At 37.3% G+C, this 21,677-nt stretch overlaps 1 protein-coding gene across 1 annotated transcript in view; it reads right to left on the reverse strand.

Annotated features, from left to right (window-relative positions):
* mmp15b (matrix metallopeptidase 15b) overlaps positions 1 to 21,677 on the reverse strand; it is a 41,935-nt gene that overhangs the window by 6,469 nt on the left and 13,789 nt on the right. The window contains exons 3-9 of the mRNA XM_051900154.1: positions 19,837 to 19,959; positions 19,430 to 19,737; positions 11,556 to 11,717; positions 9,398 to 9,624; positions 5,800 to 5,938; positions 2,567 to 2,717; positions 633 to 751 (exon numbers count right to left, since the gene is read on the reverse strand). Coding sequence (XP_051756114.1) covers positions 633 to 751; positions 2,567 to 2,717; positions 5,800 to 5,938; positions 9,398 to 9,624; positions 11,556 to 11,717; positions 19,430 to 19,737; positions 19,837 to 19,959 — 1,229 coding nt within the window. The remainder of the gene's footprint in view (positions 1 to 632; positions 752 to 2,566; positions 2,718 to 5,799; positions 5,939 to 9,397; positions 9,625 to 11,555; positions 11,718 to 19,429; positions 19,738 to 19,836; positions 19,960 to 21,677) is intronic.

Genomic DNA, 21,677 nt, shown 5'->3' on the forward strand with positions numbered 1-21,677 from the left:
AATACAGTTAAATTTGCAGGAATTTATGAGTTGAATCAACTCCACAGCAACTACATAAATTTATCCACTAACCATTCAGAAATGTCCAGTTTCATTCTAAAAGTTGTAACTTCTTCCTGAGTCTCTCCATCAGTGTCGACTCCGGTTTGAACAATGTAAGGCTGAACACCGTTACTGACAATCCTCATTTTGGCTGCGTGAGATTCTCCAGCTTTGTTGTTGTTGAGCAACTGAAGCGTGAGCTGTTAAAGCTCCGCCCTCTTCTGGAAAGGGGGCTGGGAGCAGCAGCTCATTTGCATTTAAAGGGACACACACAAAAACGGTGTGTTTTTGCTCACACCCAAATAGGGGCAAATTTGATAAGCTACAATAAATGATCTGTGGGGCTGAAACTTCACAGACACATTCTGGGGACGCCAGAGATTTTAAAGGTCCCCTTTAAATGGGGACTGAAATGGCTTTCAGTGATGTGTTTTCAGATAATATCACATTATTTTCTCAAATCACATTTCATACATTACTTTCTCTCACTTCCTTTGTTTTACCATTTGATTGATCCTCATCCATCCTGTACATTAAGGTGACAAGCTCTAGATGACCCCTCAACCCCACACACCATTTCACTCACTCACCTCCATCATCGCTGAGGAAAGCCCCCTTGGGAGAAGACGGCACAGAAGTGCCCCACACACTAATTGGCTTAGGGTAGTCCTGATCCGCAGCTCTGGAGTGCTCATTAAAGCGCCAGTACCTGTAGTTTATCAAACACAAATTCAATGCATATTATTCTGACTTTCCTTAATGCACCCATTTCAGCAACAGCACATTGACCCCATTTACACATGATATTAACATCCATCTCAGGTGATCCCACCATAAGTGCACACCACTTTCAAGGAGGTCACTTTGCATTTGTATCATAAATGCTAATGCAAAACAAACACTGAAGGATGTTATCATTGTCATAAATCAAGGGCTTTTAAACTTTGCCATGTATGACTGTATTAAACATGCATTAAACTATGTATGACTTAAATAGAAATAAATACAAGTACATTAACTTTTGATATGGTCTAGAATTTATCCAATTTTCAACTAGTTTAAACCAAGTAAAAAGTAATAACATTTTATTTACACCTTGAATACATGAGAGTATTCACATCGTAACCATTATTTTATAGTATATCTTCTACAAATATGAAATATTTATAAAATTATACAATTTATAAAACATATTTTGAAGTAAATGTATTAATGTATTATTATTGTGACAAATATCAGGTGCAATTAATTTTTAATTAATTAATTATGTTTTAATTATATAGTTTTGGGAAACTCACACCTCATTTTTCAATATAAACTAACTTAATGATGTGCTATTTTAAGAGACTTACTGTATCATCAACAAGCTTTAAAGCAGTTTTTTTCTAGGAAATTATAATAAAATATTTTAAACTACTTAAGGTTTCTTTCTTTTTCTAAATTCTTTTCATGGGGGATTTTTTTTTTTCATTATTATATCAGGACAGTTGTTTCACCCTGACATATTTGACTTTATGCTCTGTAAAAATATTAAAATTATTATGTTTTTATTTAGAAATGAAAATCATGTCATTAAAGAGGTGTGTTCAATTCATTGAATGTATGAATTTGATGTATTTTTTAATAAATAAATAGATGCAGTGTCATTGACCCATTTATTGCAAAATGGTTATATGTAGTCAAAAAATAGTAACCCTCCCCTCGATGAAATCCAATCTGGGGTGGTCACTGAAGCAGCATGCGAGACACGTTAATACCAGGAGTAAACATCAATCTCTCTCAGCGGACCACCCGAGACCAATGTTAAGACCAGGTGTAAACCAGGGTCAGTAAAGGCCGTGACACACCAAGCTGACGTGAAAGGACTAGAGGCGATGAAAACTGACTGTGTTGTCGCCTCTCGTCGGCTGCGTCTCGGCTAAAAAGCTGCGCTTGAACACACCACAAAGATTATAGGCAACTGTCAACTAACACATGCGTTCTGTGCCTGATGTAAGGAAATCACCGTCTATATCAGCAGGTATCAATAGTCTATATTCATCAATCAAAAACAGAAACCGAAACTAGTACTGCAGATATACAAACAAAGCAGCGCTTGCTAACCATTTTCAATATAAATCATGCTGATCACTTTCTTCATTCCAGGCAGCTCAGGTTGTTATGAAGTTATTCATGCATTGGAATGCTCAGGTAAGTTGATGTAAATTTAGAACAGCCTTCTGTCTGTGCAGTCTTGACTTCTTTGCTAGCTTTCATCACGTTTGCTTTTATTCTCATACACCGACTCGATTGCTAAGCTGAACAGTCAATCAGAGTTCTCTATCACACCAATGCATGCCGATTCAACATGCTCAATCGGCCAAAATACCCCTGACAATGTCAAAACTGAGCCGGCAGATGCTCAACAATGGCCCAACCATCAGCTTGGTGTGTCAAGGCCTTAAGACATCTCAGGGAGGATTACAAGGGAACGATTAGACAAACAGAATTCTTTGTGGAACCAAAAATAAGACTATCCCCTCACCAGTCTCCTTTGAAGAAGTAAGTGAAGCCTGAGGGTTCCCACCAGATGGCTGTGTCTATCTTGTCATATGGGATGTCTCTGCCATAATCCATCAGTTCTTGAGGGTAGCCAGGCTCCAAGTTGGCTTCCCTGAACAACCAGTACTGACTTCCTACAGGTGGATTGTCACAAGAGAGAGAAGAAGAAAGTAGTGATAGTCCAATACTTTTTTTGTGAATTTTGAAATATAGTATAAAATGTGCTGGGGGGAAAAAATGTGTTTTATTGCAGCAATTTTATGTTCGTCTCATTTGGCATCATATGAGGTTTATATATCCGCCACCTGTTGAAAAACCCATGTCAGCATAGGTGTAATTTGTGGTTGGGACAGATGGGACATGCCCCCATTAATTTTTGCCAGGGTCGATATTGTCCCCACTCCCTCTCTTGATTTAAACATCTTTGGTTTTAATGAGAGAAAAAAATAAACTATACAAGGGCGGAATAAAACTCAGAACCTCTGACATGCTTAATGAAAGTTGTACCACCAGACCATTATGACATACAAACATTAATTGCATACATATGCATTTATTCACTGACGTGAAGAATCTCGGAACAATATATTATAGTATAGTACACTGCCTGGCCCCCCCAAAAAAAGTTGCTGTTTGGTAGGGGTGTAACAATATATTGTGTCACAATATATCGCAATACAAAAATGCAACAATATCGTATAGTGGATAGTGACAGTCTGTGTTGTGAATAGTTCACCCAAAAAGAAAACTACTATGTGAGAAAAAAATTCAAGTTTACAGAGTTTTAGTGTCAGTACTACATTAAACTACTATATATAATGTTGAATATAATGTATAATAATGCAATGGGGGAATATTTGTGGGTCCTGATAATGCCAAATGTCTTATGTTACAGTAAAAAGTGGCCTACATTATTTTAAATATATCTAGTCAGTGACAGAGTGCATATTCATCTAAATAAATCTGTGTTTCAGTTTCAGAATCATGAATATTTTATTCAGGTATCAACATTGTCCTGTGCATTGGGTTACCAGCACCAAGTCCAAGCCTATTCATTTCCACCCCAATTTAATACAAAATTTAGCATTTTAATCAACAGTACATTTTTTGTTAACCTTTTACCATATGTCTTGGAGTATCACAATAATATTGTATCATGAGTTCAGTATTGTGATATGTATTGAATTGTGACACGAGGGTATCGTTACACCCCTACTGTTTGAATTTAAATAGGCAAATACTCTATGATCCAGTCTATGACTGGATCATTATTGCAGTGATTATTATGTTTCTATGTTAGAGGTTTGGCAACAGTTAACTCTAATTGATGGAGTGTGAATTGGTACCTCTGAGTCCTGACCTTAAATTCATTGAAAGTCTTTGGGATGAGCTGGAGTAGACTTTACAGAGTGCTCACCTCTTGCATTGCCAATACAAGATCTTGACCAAAAATTGATGCACCTCTTGATGGAAATAACATCACAACATTTATTTCCATCAAGAGGTGCATCAATTTTTGGTCAAGACCCCATGTTTGGGACGGCCGTGCATATCAGCCTACCACCAGAAAGCAGGTTAAAAAAAAAAAAAAACCACTCAAAAGATCAAAAATGAACATGAAGAACGAACAGAGGTTGAAAACAATGGTGAGGAAGTAGAAAAGACAAGGAGGCAGCAACACTCAATGGGTAACAGGATTTCATGGTGCATGTACAGGGACTTTCCAACCTTTGACACAGTCTCTAGCACTGAACCACAGATTGGTGTTTTCTCTCTATTATAACACATATAACTGCATGACAACACTGAAAAAGATGCACTAACAATGTGGGTTTGGTTCGAATCCCACATTTTAGTGGTTAAAGTGACGACAGAGCATCGCATGGAGTCGTTACAGAAACATTGGGAGCTTCAGTCTTTATTATTTTACAGTATGGCAGACACTGAGGCACCATCCTTACGGACCCGTTTGATTCAACGGGCCCTTATCCAAGTCCAACCGTTGCTGTCAGCATCTGGTAGAACCGCTAGCTGACGCAATGGCCTCGCTTCACAAAGAACAGATGTTGCTCCCCAAGTTTTTCGGTCTCCCTATTTTCTCGAATGGCAGAAATCCAAATTTAAAAGGGTCTTGCCAATGACATCACTTGCCCTACAGAGTTTCCTTATGGGAGCCAGCTTTCCTCAAGTACAGCACATACACATTCATCTTCACAGAAATCTTCACCAGGAAGTTGTTAGATGTCTGTTTCAGGGGTACAGGGTGTTGATATGTATAACTAATGTGGGAAACTTCACTGTGTTCTGAACAGTTTTTGATTTCAATCTGCTGGCAGGCTTGGTAATAACAGTGACGAATTTCTGGCCTGTTGACTTTTGCACCAGAGATTTTCATTGATACTGTTCATATGACTTGCAAATTTGGTTTCCAGTTATAAACTGAGATTATTTAAATATTATTAAGAAGGATGTTAGCATGGATGTTGCTGAAATAGAGTGCTGAAGGGATAACATTTTTTTTTTTTTTTTTGTATGCCAAAACCTGAGCATTTTAGCACTTCTGGTTCCATCGTGCTGAAGTTAATGGGTTTTTTATTCTGTGAAATAAAATGCATCAGTAATACCCTTAATGAAGTAATTTTCAAATCATGCAAAATGCTAAAAATATATATATATATATATATATATATATATATATGCCAAAAAAAAGTCTAGCATTTTCATTAAAAGGGTTTCTTTTCTTGTTACTAATGTAACAATAATTGTAATTTTCAATAATAGCTGTAAATAATTATAATAAAAAAAAACACCAAAAATTGATTGAAGTGAAGCTAATGTGAGTTAAAGCATTCACTGTGTTTTGCTTCCTTTGGTAAATTTATGGTCAATCTCCAAAATTACAGCTCCAAAATTAAATTGTGTCCATTCACCTTAAACCCATATATAAAACAAAAAGCCACATCTTTGAAACTCTACCTGTAAAATCCATCAGACTTACACATAAGTGCCTGAGGGAAATCAAGGACACTTCCTGTACTAAATGACAAACGTCAAAATCAATGGCTTGTTCTAATGTAAAAAGCACTTCAATGTAATGTAATTCTGCCAGCCTGGGTAATAATTTCTCTCACGAATATAACATTTTTATGGTCTATATTAACTTTTAACAGCGCAGAGCTATATCAGTTTTCAAGTGCAGTTAGAAAGGGAAAATACCTTTGAAAAACACAAATCGCCCATCATGCCTTTCATATGCAGCGTCAATGTCTCCCGGCAGACCCCTCCAGAAGTGTCCGATCGGCATGGGGTAGTTATCCAGCACTCTGTTCCTCCTCACTCTCCAGAACCAGCGACCCTGAGGAAGCAAAAAGAGATGATGATGTTTGTGTATTTCTGTCCTAATGGTGGTCAAGTGTATTAACAGCCCTCTTTTGTCCACTTTCAACCACTTCTGTCCTGATTTCTTCGAGGGGAGGGTTTATAGGCAGGTAAATGTATGGGCTTTTTCAGATCTTTTGAACTAATGGACGAAATAAGCTCACACAATCTACATATGAACGCGACCAGAGACGACGAAAAAATATACAGAGAGCAGAAGCTTTAGTTCTGATAGCTGCAAGACCAAGCCAAACGGTGTGCGTGCGTGTTAGAAATCAGGAATGGTAAGAAAACATTGTGCTTGGTAACGTTTTTCACCTTCAAATCAAACTTGGGTCTTCAGCTGACGAACGTTTACACATTAGGTCAGTATGCAGAGAGAAGGTGGTCTTTTGTGGCTGTTTCAACGCATTTGACCACATTAACATGTCGAATGAGTTTTCAGCTACCTCTGGAAGTGGTCAAAAGTGGACAAGCTCAAAACGCTTTACACCCTGTTTACCCTTGTATTAAGCACTTGTGATCGGATCGACCAAAACGCATCATAATGTCAGGTGTAAACAGGGCCTCAGTTGACATGCGTACTGCACATTTTCCAAACCATCAATACTTAAATGTGCAACTGAAAGAGAATCAGAAAACAACAAATAAGGGACTAGGAAGAAGAAACTTATGCTTCTATCAGTGTAAATATGTCTTTTTTGTCTGGCAAAAAAAAAAAATTGTATACATTGATTACATATCTTCAACAAGACACAATCTGAGGTATCATTCATGTCTGTAGTACAGGACAAGTTATGTACTAAAGTTAAATATTCATTACCCCTGACCCTTAAGGCCACGATATACTTCAAGCAAAATCGAAGAATAAACTGGTGTTGAATCATTTAGAACATTTGCAAATCATTTCAGGAGTTCGAAACAGCCAAAGGGAACATTCTGGAAAAGTTTGCTCTGGCTGGTAAACACCTTCAAACTACCATTGGCCCATGGTGATTACATAATAGGTGGGTGTGGCTCCGAGGCCCGCCTTCTTTGATGTGGAAATCTTTTCTGGTTTATTTCTTCTGTTCAGTCCATCAAGGTCAGACGTCCATGAGTAAAAACATGAACACATTGGAGAGCCACTTTAAAGTAGAAAGTGAAGTTGACACTGACATTGTTTTTTCATGTTTGACACTGTAATGCTGCTTGCTTTAAAGCAATCTATTGTATGAAGTGCTATATAAATAAACTTGACTTGACTGGAGTGCCGAATTGCAGAGCTGGTGCAAACATATCCGCATCGCAATGATCAGATGATTTCTTAACTGCTGTCATTTTACTTGTGTGTTTATTCTGTTATTTGCACAGCATATATTAACATGTTCATCTAAACGTCACTCTAAGCAGTGATGTATATATACTACTGCAAATGTATTAATTTTTACCCCTAAGCGAAGAGCAAAAAGAATTTCGCTGTGAGTATATTGGGGCTTTTAGTATGAGCTGCAGTAATGTGATCGTGTACATGTACATAAACTCAGTGTATCCTTACACTCACTCTGACTCTCCACCAGGACCTTCAGAATGTTCCAAACCAAGCCCAAATTAAAACCAGAGCCGGGTCTGCAGGCCAACACGCTCTAAATTTATCCTGCTTTCTCCCTACACCCTTCTCAACCCCAACACCTCATTGCAAACAGACACAGATGCACCTTGTCTCACATGGAGGAAAACAATGTTGCGCAAGTTAACCTGTAGTATTGTGTTACATGAGGAATGAACATTTGAGACATACAGATTACTGGGGAGTGGACCTTCACTCAAGGGCATCTGATTGTTGTCTAATGGATAACTTGACTACTGCCACCAGTTAAACAGTAACACCTGAAGAAGAAATGCATAAATATTTTCCAACAAATCGTGCTAAGGTGTAGGGCTGTCAAAAGTACTGACTTCGGTACAAAGTCGGAACTGAAATTTGAAAAATGTGACAATACCCGCATTTCCCCCTAGCATTTTGAGCACTGTTGAGTGGATTCTTAAACACCTCTGATTGGCTGTTGTGTTCAAGTGCTCAACAGACACGTCTGTGATTGGCTACAATGATCAACGCTTCAAAAACATGTTGTAAACAGACATCAATGACACTCTTCACCGAGCGCTTACACAGATACACACGTATCACAGGTGTCTGTCAGCGTATCCCTAATATATCCGCTGATAGACGGATCCGCTGATAGACGCCTGCTTTCAAATGCTCCCATGTGTATCTGTGTAAGCGCTCGGTGAAGAGCATCAAAGATGTCATGTTTTTGAAGCATTGATCATTGTAGCCAATCACAGACATATCTGTTGAGCATGTGAACACAATGGCCAATCAGAAGTGTTTAAGAATCTGCTCAACAGCGCTTAAAATGCTAGGGGGAAATGTTGGTATTGACACATTTTTCAAATTTAGAGTCAGTACTTTTGACAACCCTACTAAGGTGTAGCATGCCCAGTATTGCCTGCCTGTGGCTCTAATACTACTTCTAATAATAATTAGAGAAGCAATAGTAGTAGTAGTAGTATTAATAATAATAAATTAAATAACAAAATATAATATTAAAGTAATTTTTGCTCACCACAAAAATACCCATCTAAAAAAAATAATAATAATAAGGTGCCATTTATTAACATTAGTTACCTTAAACTAACAAAAAAAAAAACAAATTTAATTTTAAAGCATTTATTAATCAAGTATCCAGTATATTTTGGTCCCTAGATATTTATCTGCAGAAACGTTAACCAGGGCATGGACATATTTGCCAAATTACATGATTAGGATTTTTATAATAACCTAGTTATTTCAGTGTATCAATATCTCCTCGTTCTTTCGTTCTGTACATTTCTTCTAACTTCTCCAATAGCAAGACAAAAGCAAAATAATGTGCTTTTTCATCTAATGGCAGAAAGTGAAATGATCATATGATGTGGTCTGTTTTTTGTTTTTCAGATAAAAAAAAAAGAGAATTAAAGATACTCTGCCACAGAGAGCGCTTCTTTAATGCAGGAACAAATCACATGACATGACCATAAAACCGCAACTCCAGCAAAAGTGACAGAGCAGATGGATCTAATGTATCTCCTGATCAACTCCAGACTCCAGATACATGGTTCCTTTCCTCTTTACGGAGCTCTGCCCCATAACAAAGACCAGCACTGGGGTTTTTACGGCCCATTGCCTAACAAAGCCTGATTGAGAGCAGGCCGACCTCAGCAGGCCTCCACTTCTGTGTCAGGTCTTTCACCTGGAACTGTGACTGTTATTGTTTCACCGCTTGACCTGCTCTGATTCAGAAAGCACTACAGCTGCTGAGTGAATCGTACAAAGCCTGTCAAAAACATGTTTGGGACATATAATTCTCATTACCATAATGCAGAAAAAGCTTATCTAGGGTCTTTAGCTCACCTTAAAGACAAACATTTCTCCCCTGAGCATGGTGACTGTGTCAAAATTGCCCTCACAGATGTTTGGGCCGTAGTGATCTGGGCGATCAGTGGTGCGAGGCCTGTCCGGCCGGCGAGGGGGCGCTCCGGGAGGGTTCTTAGGGGGTTGAGGTGCCCTGGGATCTGGATGGGCTGGACGCCGAGGGGTCACAGTGGGGAGAGCCTGAGTCGGAGAACTGCTGGGTGGTCCTACATGGAAGAGTGGAAGAAACAAACACAAATTACTTCAGAATTTGTAACAATAATAGCTCGTTGTGGCAGCCTCTTAGTTCAGTCTATAATAAATATAAAATGGATGTTTGTGTGTAATAATCCTAATAAGATCAGCAGAGAATGATCGGAAAAAGAGTGAGCGAAAAATATCCAGTGAGCGGCAGTTCTGTGGGCGAAAATGCCTTGTTGATGCCAGAGGTCAGAGGAGAATGATCAGACTGGTTCAAGCTGATAGAAAGACAACAACTCAAACTCAAATAACCATTCGTTACAAACAAGGTCTGCAGAAGAGCATCTCTGAACACACAACACATCGAACCTTGAAGTAGATGAGCTACAGAAGGCAGAAGACACATCGGTACCATTCCTGTCAGATAAGAACAGGAAACTGAGGCTAAAATTCACATGGGCTCACCAACAATGGACAATAGATGAGTCTCTAATGAGTCTCGATTTCTGCTGCAACATTCAGATGTTAGGGTCAGAATTTGGCATAAACAACATGAAAGCATGGATCCATCCTGCCTCATATCAACGGGGTTAGGCTGCTGGTGGTGTAATGGTGTGAGGGATATTTTCTTGGCACATTTTGGGCCCCTTCGTACCAAATGACCATCATTTAAACACCACAGCCTACCTGAGTTTTGTTGATGACCATGTCCATCCCCCTTTTAACCACAGTGTACCCTCTTCTGATGGCTACTTCCAGCAGGATAACGCTCCATGTCACAGAGCTCAAATCATCTCAAACTGGTTTCTTGAACATGACAGCGAGTTCTCTATACTCAAATGTCCTCCACAGTCACCAGATCTCAATCCAATAGAGCAGCTTTGGGATATGGTGGAACAGGAGATTCACATCATGGATGTGTAGCGACAAATCTGCATCAACTGCGTGATTGTAATATAGACAATGTGGACCAAAATCTCTGAGGATTGTTTCCAGCACCTTGTTGAATCTAATGCCACAAAGAATTAAGGCAGTTCTGCTTAAGGGAAATTACTTTCCCTTAAAATTCTCATTATGGTAATTTGAACAAAGCAATATATTATTTTAATTGTAATATTTATTTATAGAATTTTTATACAACATGGTAGTATTTTTTGAACTGTCTTTAAAAAAATATATTATAGTATTACAGTAACTTATTTATGCAATGAGTAACGATAATATAGAGAGACTCCACTGAGAATTAATGGACCCTGAACGCATTACGAAATCCTAATGGTTCTAAAACTAGGCTTCATTTTCTGTATGCAAAAAACAACTTTTTTTCTTTCTTCTTTTTTTTTTTTTTTAAAGTATGAACAATAATAGAGATGCTTGCCTTCACAAACACCAATAATGAGTGAAATGATTAATGAATTTGCCATGACATGAGCATGAGTTCTTTCTTCTAAAGTGGGAATGATGCCTACATTTCTCCCCCACAGCTGAAACTCCCTCATGCAAAACTTAAATAAACATTACTTAAGTCCACAAAGACCAGAGTATTTCAAAGGAACATGGCCTGGTCAAGGGCAAAGTAAACCAGTCTACCACAAAAACAAACATTATAAACTTTACACCAAAAGCTGGAATACCAGTAAAGCTACTTGCTGTAAACAAACAAAAAGACTTTTACAACAACACGTGTTTATAATAACTCTGGTCCAGACTGAACCAGGAAACAAAAAAAAAAAAAAAAAAACACACACACAATCTAAAACTGTAAATCTATAGTGTCTATAAACACTTTCTGCCAGATGATAAGGAGAACAACAGAGAACGGGATCCGGAAATTAAATGCGCCAGACCAGAACAAATGTTGCACAACTGCTACGCCACAGAGGTAGAACTAGACACTTGTTCTTGTTCTAAACTGCCTACTTGATCAGAGATAATATGCCGCAAAATAAGAACTTACCGTAAATCTGCTGGACCCCGCGGAGATCATCCTCAGGCAGCTCAAAGTTTTCCGTGTCCATCCACTGGTAGAAAGGAGCCATAATAGCCAAAGGATTATTGGAGTGTTCCAGTCCGAGGGCATGGCCCAGCTCATGTACGGCTACCAGGAACAGATCATTACCTGAGGGGAGAAACATATTAAATATCAAAGGCTGTGGTATAAGAGAGAGCTAATGGTCAGCAATAAGAAGAAGAGCTGATTTACTGAGGTCACTAGTAAAGAATGTCTGATACAACAGCTTATTAATCTTAATTCGCTCTGGGAGATCACAGCTGCACTTTATGGGCACTCTGGCGTAAGGACACATGATATACTGCGTATCAACCAGAACATTGCATTTGCAGTAGTTAAGTGCGCACATTAAACAAAATCGCCACTGGTCTTGCAGTAGATAAGGAAGTGAAGCTATATTAAGTCGGCTGGGTAAATGGGACATAAGGCTGCTTTTCCATCGTTGGGCCGAACCATTCTCATTGTTTAAAGGGATAGTTCAGCCAAAAATGAAAATTATGTCATAATTACTCACCCTCATGTTGTTCCAAACCTGTAAGACCTTCGTTCATCTGCAGAACACAAATGAAGGTCTTTTTAATGAAATCTGAGTGATTTCTGTACCTCCATTGACAGCTACGCAACTACCACTTTGACGCTTCAAAAAGTTCACAAAGATCATAAAACTAATCCATATGAATTGAGCGGTTTAGTCCACATTTTCTGAAGAGACTCGATTGCTTTTTATGTTGAACAGATTTAATTTAGGCTTTTATTCACATATAAACATTCATCAACTCACACATCAGTTGTGGTAAATGGAAGCTCAAGCATTTTTGCTTGACGTTCTCATGTGTTACGCAGCACGTTTGATCTTCCGCAAGAACCAATGAGGTTCATTCTCTTGTTACGCAGCACGTGTGAGCTTCTGCAAGAACCAATGAAATTCATTCTCGCACATCAAGCAGCTTCTGTTTATGTTCGCTGATCAATGTTTATATGTGAATAAAAGCCTAAATTCAATCTGTTCAGAAAATTTGGACTAAACCACTCAATTCCTATGGATTAGTTTGACGATCTCTTTATGAACTTTTTGAAGCGTCAAAGTGGTAGTTGCGTAGCTGTTAATGAAGGGCAGAAATCTCTCAGATTTCATTAAAAATATCTTCATTTGTGTATCAAAGAAGAACGAAAGTCTTACGGGTTTGGAACCACATGAGGGTGAGTAAATGATGACAGAATTTTAATTTTTGGGTGAACTAACCCTTTAACCGTTCTATTCTGTGCCAATCCGGCCCAGTTTGTACGGATGTGGTTTCATTTTCCACTGTGGGGATGATAATGGAGCACAAATGCATCAGTCGTTTACAGACTGTATGGGATGTAAATAGTGACCACAATATGAAGGATGAAAAGATATTTCTGTTTTAAACTAGTGTTTACTTTGCTCAAATACCTTGCTTGGCCAACTACAGAGAGAAACTGGTAGCCAGGGAACAGACAAGTGACCAATCCTGAGTGGCGACATCACTATAGCATTCAACCAGCACGGTTAATACCGGGCCAAGAACGGCTTATAATCGTGCAGTGCCGAACAAGCTGAAGTGTAAATATAACTGTAACCATTCCTTACAGTTCTTGGATCCGTTCGGCCTGATGGTGGAAAAGAGTCTAAACACTCTTAAAAATAAAGGATCTTTAGTAGCATTGATGGTTCCATGAAGAACCTTTAACATTCATGGTACCTTTCCAATGCACAAAAGTTTCTTGATAGTGGAAAAAGTTCTTTAGGTTATTAAAATGTTCTTCACACTAACAAAACATGGTTCTTTTAGGAACTGTTCACTGGATGATTCTTTGGGGAACCCAAAATAGTTCTTCTGTGAAAATCCCCTTTTGGAACCTTTATTTTTAAGAGTGTATGAGTGAAGAGGATAGTGTGGAATGACTGAGTTGGGAACAGGGTAATTTCCCCTGTTAGTTCTTGCTTAGTGCTGAGAAGATGTGGACTTTAAAGTGGCATGAAATCAAAATGGACACTTTTGACTATCTTAACACATCATCTTGATATAAACAGTTCATCAGTGCACGCTCTTCAAAAGAAAAGTGTTTATCTTTGTAATCTTTCATCAAAATGACTCTGAAATGACTTTCCTTTTTGGCCAAAGCTGCATATGTTTCATCCAATTAAGTGTTTCAGGAAGGGAAGAAGTCCCAAAATTGACTGCAAACTCTAGTATGGAACACTTTTAACAATCCAGTCAAGTCCTGCCCTACACTTTTTTTGTCTCATTGAGGTTTCACTAAATACATCACTTTACAGAATTAAAATGGGTTTGCAAATGATGCTTCATTATGACTTTAATTCACATTTAGCTTGGATTTTTTTGGTACACAGCCAAGTTTGATCCCCACAGATCCCTCTCTCCTCATCATGCTCACCCAAGGCAACAATGGAAAATGCACTATTACACTATAGTAGGCAAACTGTTTGTCATCAATATCGGTTCACAAATTAGGCTGGGTCTCTTTCATACCAACTTCAAACTGCGTCTAGATGAACCGTACCCCAGACCTCACCTTTCGAGCGCACAATTCAAACTCATGTCAAACAGATTGTGAAACAGCCCCAATTTGCACTTTGTTTGTGTTCTTACCCTTGTGAAAAAGAAGTGCACTTTAGCACACTTTAAAAAGAGTACTTCCTATAGAAAATAATATACTTTCAAACAATATACTTTTTGGGCATTTAACTGAATGTTAATTGCAATTAAATTAAAATGTACTATAGTTTAAATTTATATTAAATGCAATTAGCTGAACTTTAGAATGTTTTTTTACTTAAGCATTTCATAATTACTTCTATTGTCTTTGAAATATGGTTAATCTGTACTGCCGAATGTATTGAACTGTAATAATGAAGTTGTAATTTAGCACATTTAAAATATATAAACTTTTAATGTAATATCAAATAACGCACTACAGTTAAAATTATAATCAAGTACTTTACATGTACTTTAGTGTGTAAGTCAACAAATAAAAATAAGGGCTCTTCTTTAAAGCAAGACAAAAAAAAAATCATTAAAACAATGATTTAAAAAGTACTTTAAAGTGAATCTTTAAATTTGAGATTATTATAAAGTGCACTTTTTAAAGTGTTTTAAGAAAGTGTACTCTCTTTAAGTGGCCTTTTATTTCATTATATTATCTGCAAGTCCATTTTTTTTTAAGAAATACACTTTTGAGATTTGAAGTACACTACAAGTGACACTACAAGTACACAGTAAGTGTTCCTCTCACTCAGGCTAATCAGTTCATATGAAAAGGAGTTTGTGAATCAGTGCAGAACATTTGCATTTATCTGCACATGATTTATGGAAACACTTGCAATGACAGTGCACTCAGTCTGTGACTGACTTTAATCACGTTCTGTCTCCATTTTCCGGCTGTCACAATGATCTGTGACTCTGCGGGTGTAAATGGCTCTATGTGATTCTTAAATCCTGATTTGGGGGGGGGGGGGGGGGGGGGGGGGGATGATTGACTGCTTCCCTAATACTGACTGTATCCATTATTAGCCAGTGTAGACAATCCAAACTATGCAAGGCTGTATGAAGTCATTGGATACTAATGTTGCTTGTTCAAGGTTTTTTCTCAGAGAGGCAACATCATTAGGGCTAATAAGTGTGCAGATAAGAGAAGTACTGAACTGCTGTCCTAATGCTTTCAGACAGTTCAATCAATGACGGCTTTCACAGACAAACGCACTTGTCATTCAAAGCTGCTCTTGTCTGAGGGCCGCGGCGGTTAAAAGATGCAACTTCAGGGCAATAGGAGACATCTCTCCTCACAGCTGTGACACGTTGACCGAGACTTCAACTGTAGCTAACAATGACGATCCTGTAGACATTACAAACCTATGGAAATAGGCTCTGGAAAATTTCTTTTGAAGTTGCATGATGAGCTCTCAGTAAATGTTACAGTGTGTCAGCAATTAATCAAATGTGTCATGGTGTAACGATTCCTTTAAACTGCTTGAAAAACTACATCCAATGATTAACCTTTGGCCCATTTAAAGACAAAGAGGCTTTTCCAAGTTACTTTAGGAAACAGGGAGCATATTACAGCTTTCTATCTTAAAGTCAGCATAAATTTGTGATAGTCTTATGACGCATATCCAAGTGAAATGGCTTCTGGAACAAGTAGGGCGGGACTTGATTTTTTCCATGGGGAATTGATTGGATTGTTGAGGTTTGCTATTGGCCGATCTTGTGTGAGTGACAGGTTGCCCCGCCCTCACTCCAGTAAACACATCAGAGATGCCACTGCAAGAGGGAGAGGAAGTTATTTTGATTAAATGATGCTTCACATGATGCTTTTTAATGTTTTCCTTTTCCTTCAGTGTTTAATGTGTCTGTTTGTGCATGATCTGCAAAGGTACAACACTCATTGTGTCTATCAGCTGACCTGCTTAAAAAGGCTCGAAGTCCATATATTATTTATGCAAAAATCTATGTCACAATGTGAAATATTAGCATAATGTCCACCCCTTATGGTAAACGCAAAGAGAAAAGTTGATGCTTAGAGTCAATTAATGTTGTCATCATGGAGACGCTGTGCATTTCATTGAGAAAGCAAAAGCCCTTTGGCCTTCCGAAAATGGATTAAATTAGGAATCAGTGGTTAAGATTTGTTTCTAACGCTGTTCCTGAGCTGTTTGGCAAATCAAGGACCGGGTCAGCTGACCAATCAGAGCGCTCTGAGCTTTTCAGAAGGAGGGGCCATGTAGAAATCTGCGCATTTCAGACAGACTGGGAATAGAGGTACTGCAATAATGTACAGTATGTGAAAAATAATGTTTTTTGAACACCGAAGTATGTTAACCTATTCTATTACATCCAGTAAACAAAATAAGGAACATTTAAAAAAGCATCATATGAACCCTTTAAAGATCACAAAGCCTGATTTGCATGGATAAGTTAAATAAGAATTGTCAATTATATTTTCATGATGACTTTAAGTCTTCCTCTGAGAAGTTAGTTCAATGTTCTAAATGAGATCTTATCTGTTTCGTAACCATGGTGATTTCAGATAAGATTCTAATTTAGAATGTTTCTGTTATATGGCCTCAGGTTTCTAACTCCTGACCTTTCGTGCAAAGGTACTCTTTACTTTAAAGGTTCGTACTCTTTACCTGTTCAACACATACTTCACGGTTGCAAAAGAGTCTTTACGCATGTCTGACACTCTTGATACATCAACATGTTCACATTGTCACCCATCTGTCTCAAATGATGTCACTCGCCTCCACAGGACCATGAAAACCTCCGATCACAATGGCAAATGAGAGCACAAACCACATAGAGTGAACACTGACAACAGCAGACTTTTTCTTTAGCAAATGACTTGGTTTGATCATTAGACAGAATCTATAGTAAGAGAATAGGATTATTTCATGAGGGTTTGTGAAACTGAGATACAGCAGATAAAACAGCAGGTGATTTGCAGGAAATGGTGCCATTTGTGGACTGTGTGTGCTTCCCCATAACTTACAAATGATATAATTAAAAGGATAATGAACTTTTATGAACTAATGTATAATGATGAACTAATGTATTATCTAGAATTAAAAAAAAAGATTTAAACCTAAATGCAACTAAATGTATTTTAATATATTTATTCATATATACGTGCATTCTATGTTGAATCAAATAAAATATTTGCAACTAAAGCTACTTTTTGTAATGTCTATGTAATGCTTTTCTCATTTAACACAATAATGACTTTAAATGATCTGTTGGGGTTATTATCTCAGCCAAATTTGATATGCAATTAATTTGCGATTAATTAGATTATTTTATCGGCACATCATGTAATTAATTTACATTAAAATTAAAATTTGTAATCGCTCGACAGCCAATATATATATATATATATATATATATATATTCAACTTGATATATTTTTCTCTTTATCTTTACGAAGTAGAAGCAAGTTTTAAATGTTTACATTTATACTGGCCTTATCAAGCTCTATAATTTAACCTTTTAAGGGGATACATAACTAAACAAACACACAAAAAAATACAGTTCAAAAGTTTGAGGTCAGTAAGTTTTTTTTTAAAGAAACTAATACTTTTATTCTGCAAAGATGCATTACATTGATTAAAAGTGACATTAAAGATTTTTACATAGTTACTACAATTTTATTTCAAATAAATGCTGTTCTTTTTAACTTTCTATTCATTAAAGAAGATCAGTTTCCACAAAAATGTTAAGCAGCTCAACTGTTTTCAACATTGATAATAAGAAGAAATGTTTCTTGAGCAGCATATCATGATGATTTCTGAAGGATCATGTGACACTGAAGACTATGCTGAAAATTCAGCTTTGATCACAGGAATACATTTTAAAATATATTAAATTAGAAGAGAGTTATTTTAAAATGTAATAATATTTCACAATATTACTGTAATAAATGCCTTGGTGAGCAGAAAAAAAAAAATTTGAATGGTAGTGTATGAATATATATTTTCACATACATGTAGATTACATAATATTACATACAGTTGCAAGAAAAAGTATGTGAACCACTTGCAGAATCTGTGAAAATGTGAATAATTTTAACAAAATAAGAGAGATCATACAAAATGCATGTTATTTTTTATTTAGTACTGTCCTGAGTAAGATATTTTACATAAAAGATGTTTACATATAATCAATAAGACAAAAAAAATAGCTGAATTTATTAAAATGACCCAGTTCAAAAGTTTGTGAACCATTGATTCTTAATACTGTGTGGTTACCTGGATGATCTACGACTGTTTTTTTGTTGTGTGATGGTTGTTCATGAGTCCCTTGTTTGTTCTGAGCAGTTAAACTGAGCTCTGTTCTTCAGAAAAAATCTCCAGGTCCTGCAGATTCTTCAGTTTTCAAGGATTTTTTGCATATTTGAACCCTTTCCAGCAGTGACTGAATGATTTTTAGATCTATTTTTTCACACTGAAGACAATTGAGGGACTCAAACACAACTATTAAAAAAGGTTCAAACATTCACTGATGCTCCAGAAGGAAACTCGATGCATTAAGAGTCGGGGAGTGAAAACTTTGTGAATTTGAAGATCAAGGTAAATTGTACTTAATTTGTCTTCAGGGAAACATGTAAGTATCTTCTGTTGCTTCCGAAGGGCAGTACTAAATGAAAAAAATTGATATTTAAACGAAATAAGAAAAATTTGTACATCTTCATCCTGTTCAAAAGTTTTCACCCCCCGACTCTTAATGCATCGTGTTTCCTTCTGGAGCATCAGTGAATGTTTGAACCTTTTTTATTAGTTGTGTTTGAGTCCCTCAGTTGTCCTCCATGTGAAAAGACGGATCTCAAAATCATTCAGTCACTGCTGGAAAGGGTTCAAATATGCAAAAAATCCTTGAAAACTGAAGAATCTGCAGGACCTGGAGATTTTTTCTGAAGAACAGAGCTCAGTTTAACTGCTCAGGACAAACAAGAGACTCATGAACAACCATCACACAACAAAAAAACAGTCGTAGATCATCCAGGTAACCACACACAGTATTAAGAATCAATGGTTCACAAACTTTTCAACTGGGTTATTTTAATAAATTCAGCTATTTTTTTGTCTTGTTGATTACATGTAAACATCTTTTATGTAAAATATCTTACTCAGGACAGTACTAATTAAAAAACAACATGCATTTTGTATGATCTCTCTTATTTTGTTAAAATTATTCACATTTTCACAGATTCTGCAAGTGGTTCACATACTTTTTCTTGCAGCTGTATTATGCAATATATAAAGCACACAGGTCCTTCTGACTCACCTTGTAGGTTTTGTGAGCCAATGGTCCACGGCTCATCTGAGTCGAAGTGAGTATCTCCACCCATCCCGGGACCAGGGAAGTAAGCATGTGCCAGGAAACCCCCCTCTCCGTCAAACGGTGAACTGTCACCATGGAATCCAGATGCGAAGAAGATCATAATATCAGGTTCCTTCCGACGGCCGTATTTGACCTCATAGAAAGGAATCTCATCAAATGTCAGCGGCGTCACCTTCTCCCACACTTTGAAGGCCCTTCGGATGGCCTCGTATGAGTTGTACTCCCCGATCTTAGGCGTGTAGTTCTGAATACTGCAGCCACGACAGACACAAGAAGAACAATGATGCAACGAATGTCAAAATCACTGAAAATAATAATGATATGGACTGAAGAGTCAGATTCAAACCCACCTGAAAGTTATGTGGGTCTTGTCCCACTTGTGGCCAGTGAGGGCATAACGTTTCCGCCGTACATTGGTCTTGATTTGACCCCCAAACTTGTCTGGGACGCCACAGCGGGGTCTCTTCATGGCCCTAAAAAGAAAGGAACAGATGAGGGCTTTGTGTTGAAAAGGAACCACAAAATACCCTTTTTGTCTATCACTGTGCAGCAATGCTAAAGGAATATTTTGGGTTGTTTTTAACTAAACATCAATGGAGATCATCTGTGGCAGATGAAATACAATAATTTTCACCTGAGAAAGTTTTTATAATAATAATACACTTACAAAGAAAGTTTAGCATGCTAGAAAACAAAGAAAACAAAGTACAAAGAATGTTTTAAATAGGCAACAATCACGGAAGCAGTGTCTAAATCCGCTCCCTGTTTCCTACAGCATAAAGTGCACTATATCTAGTGTCTGCCATTTTGTAGTGGTTTCAAGTGATAATACACTGATTTCAAGTGTATTATTCGATGTACACTCGCCAACGGTAGTGATGGCCGATTTCGAAACACTGCTTCATGAAGCTCCGAAGCTTTATGAATCTTTTGTTTGGAATCAGTTATTCGGAGCGTGTATCAAACTGCCAAAGTCACGTGATTTCAGTAAATGAGGCTTCATTACGTCATCACTGTTTCGAAACATTTCAAAGCAGTTCGAAATTTCAATGGTTCACCGGTAGAGGGCGATGATAAAGTGAGCCATGGAACAGAGAAACAAACTTAAACCCTGAAAATTGATAAAAGAACACATATTATACAGACACTATATTTAATTTTATTAGATGATTAGTTAATTGCAATTGATAGGTTTTACTTTCAAAAAAACATTTGCAATACATTTGTAAAAGGTGTTTTTATGTATGTTTGGCCTGAGTTTTGTTGCATTTACACTGTTCTGACCACTAGGGGTCAACGTGGAGACGTGTGTCAGGTTTTTTCGAAGCCTCGACACATTACGGCACATTTGTTTCAACTGCTTCAGTGTTTCGCAAAGCCTTGATCTGCCCATCACTAGCCAACGGACTATTTCCCATATTGCAACACGCGAGAGAGCGATAGAGTGCAAAAGAAAACTAAAGATGGCGGATGGCAACACCAGAGGCGGTGTGGTGAGAAATCGATTCCCCTCAGGAATCGGGTCTCCTTTAGGACCCCAAGTGATCCCATTGATTCAACTGACTTTTAATGGGTAGTATTTTTAGTGCCTGATTATAATTCCTGCAAAAATCACATTATGATCTATATCGTTTAAAAAGCATTATAATGACCATTAATGTCTTTTAAATTACTAGTATATAACCGAAGCTATATGTTGTGAAATCAAGCATTTCTCGTTCTTACTGTTTTTTAGTTAGCTTATTTACTAGCATAGCATACATCTACCCGATTAGCCTGCTAGCTTAGCTTATATTATATTAGGTATGTTTCCAATATCTGTTTCCAGTTTGTTTTATTACGCAATACATAGGCATTTCTTTTTATATTTCAAGCATGTAGTTTGTGCACTTAATGTAATAAACATCATACAATAGTTATAATTAGACCGATGTGACCCATTGACTTCCATAGTATTTTCTTTTCCTGCTATGGAAGTCAATGGGTGCTATCAACTGTCTGGTTAACAACATTCTTTAAAATATTTCCTTTTGTGTTCAACAGAAGAAAGATTTGGAACCACTTGAGGGTAAGTAATGACAACATTTTGTCAACATTTTTTGGGTGAACTATCCCTTTTAAGTTTCTCTTTCTTTATAAGGTAACCTCTGTTTTTCTGTTCAATTACAGGTTTAATAGGATGAAAGTACTT

The sequence above is a fragment of the Ctenopharyngodon idella genome, chromosome 7, assembly GCF_019924925.1.
Source record: "Ctenopharyngodon idella isolate HZGC_01 chromosome 7, HZGC01, whole genome shotgun sequence".
Lineage (NCBI taxonomy): Eukaryota > Metazoa > Chordata > Actinopteri > Cypriniformes > Xenocyprididae > Ctenopharyngodon > Ctenopharyngodon idella.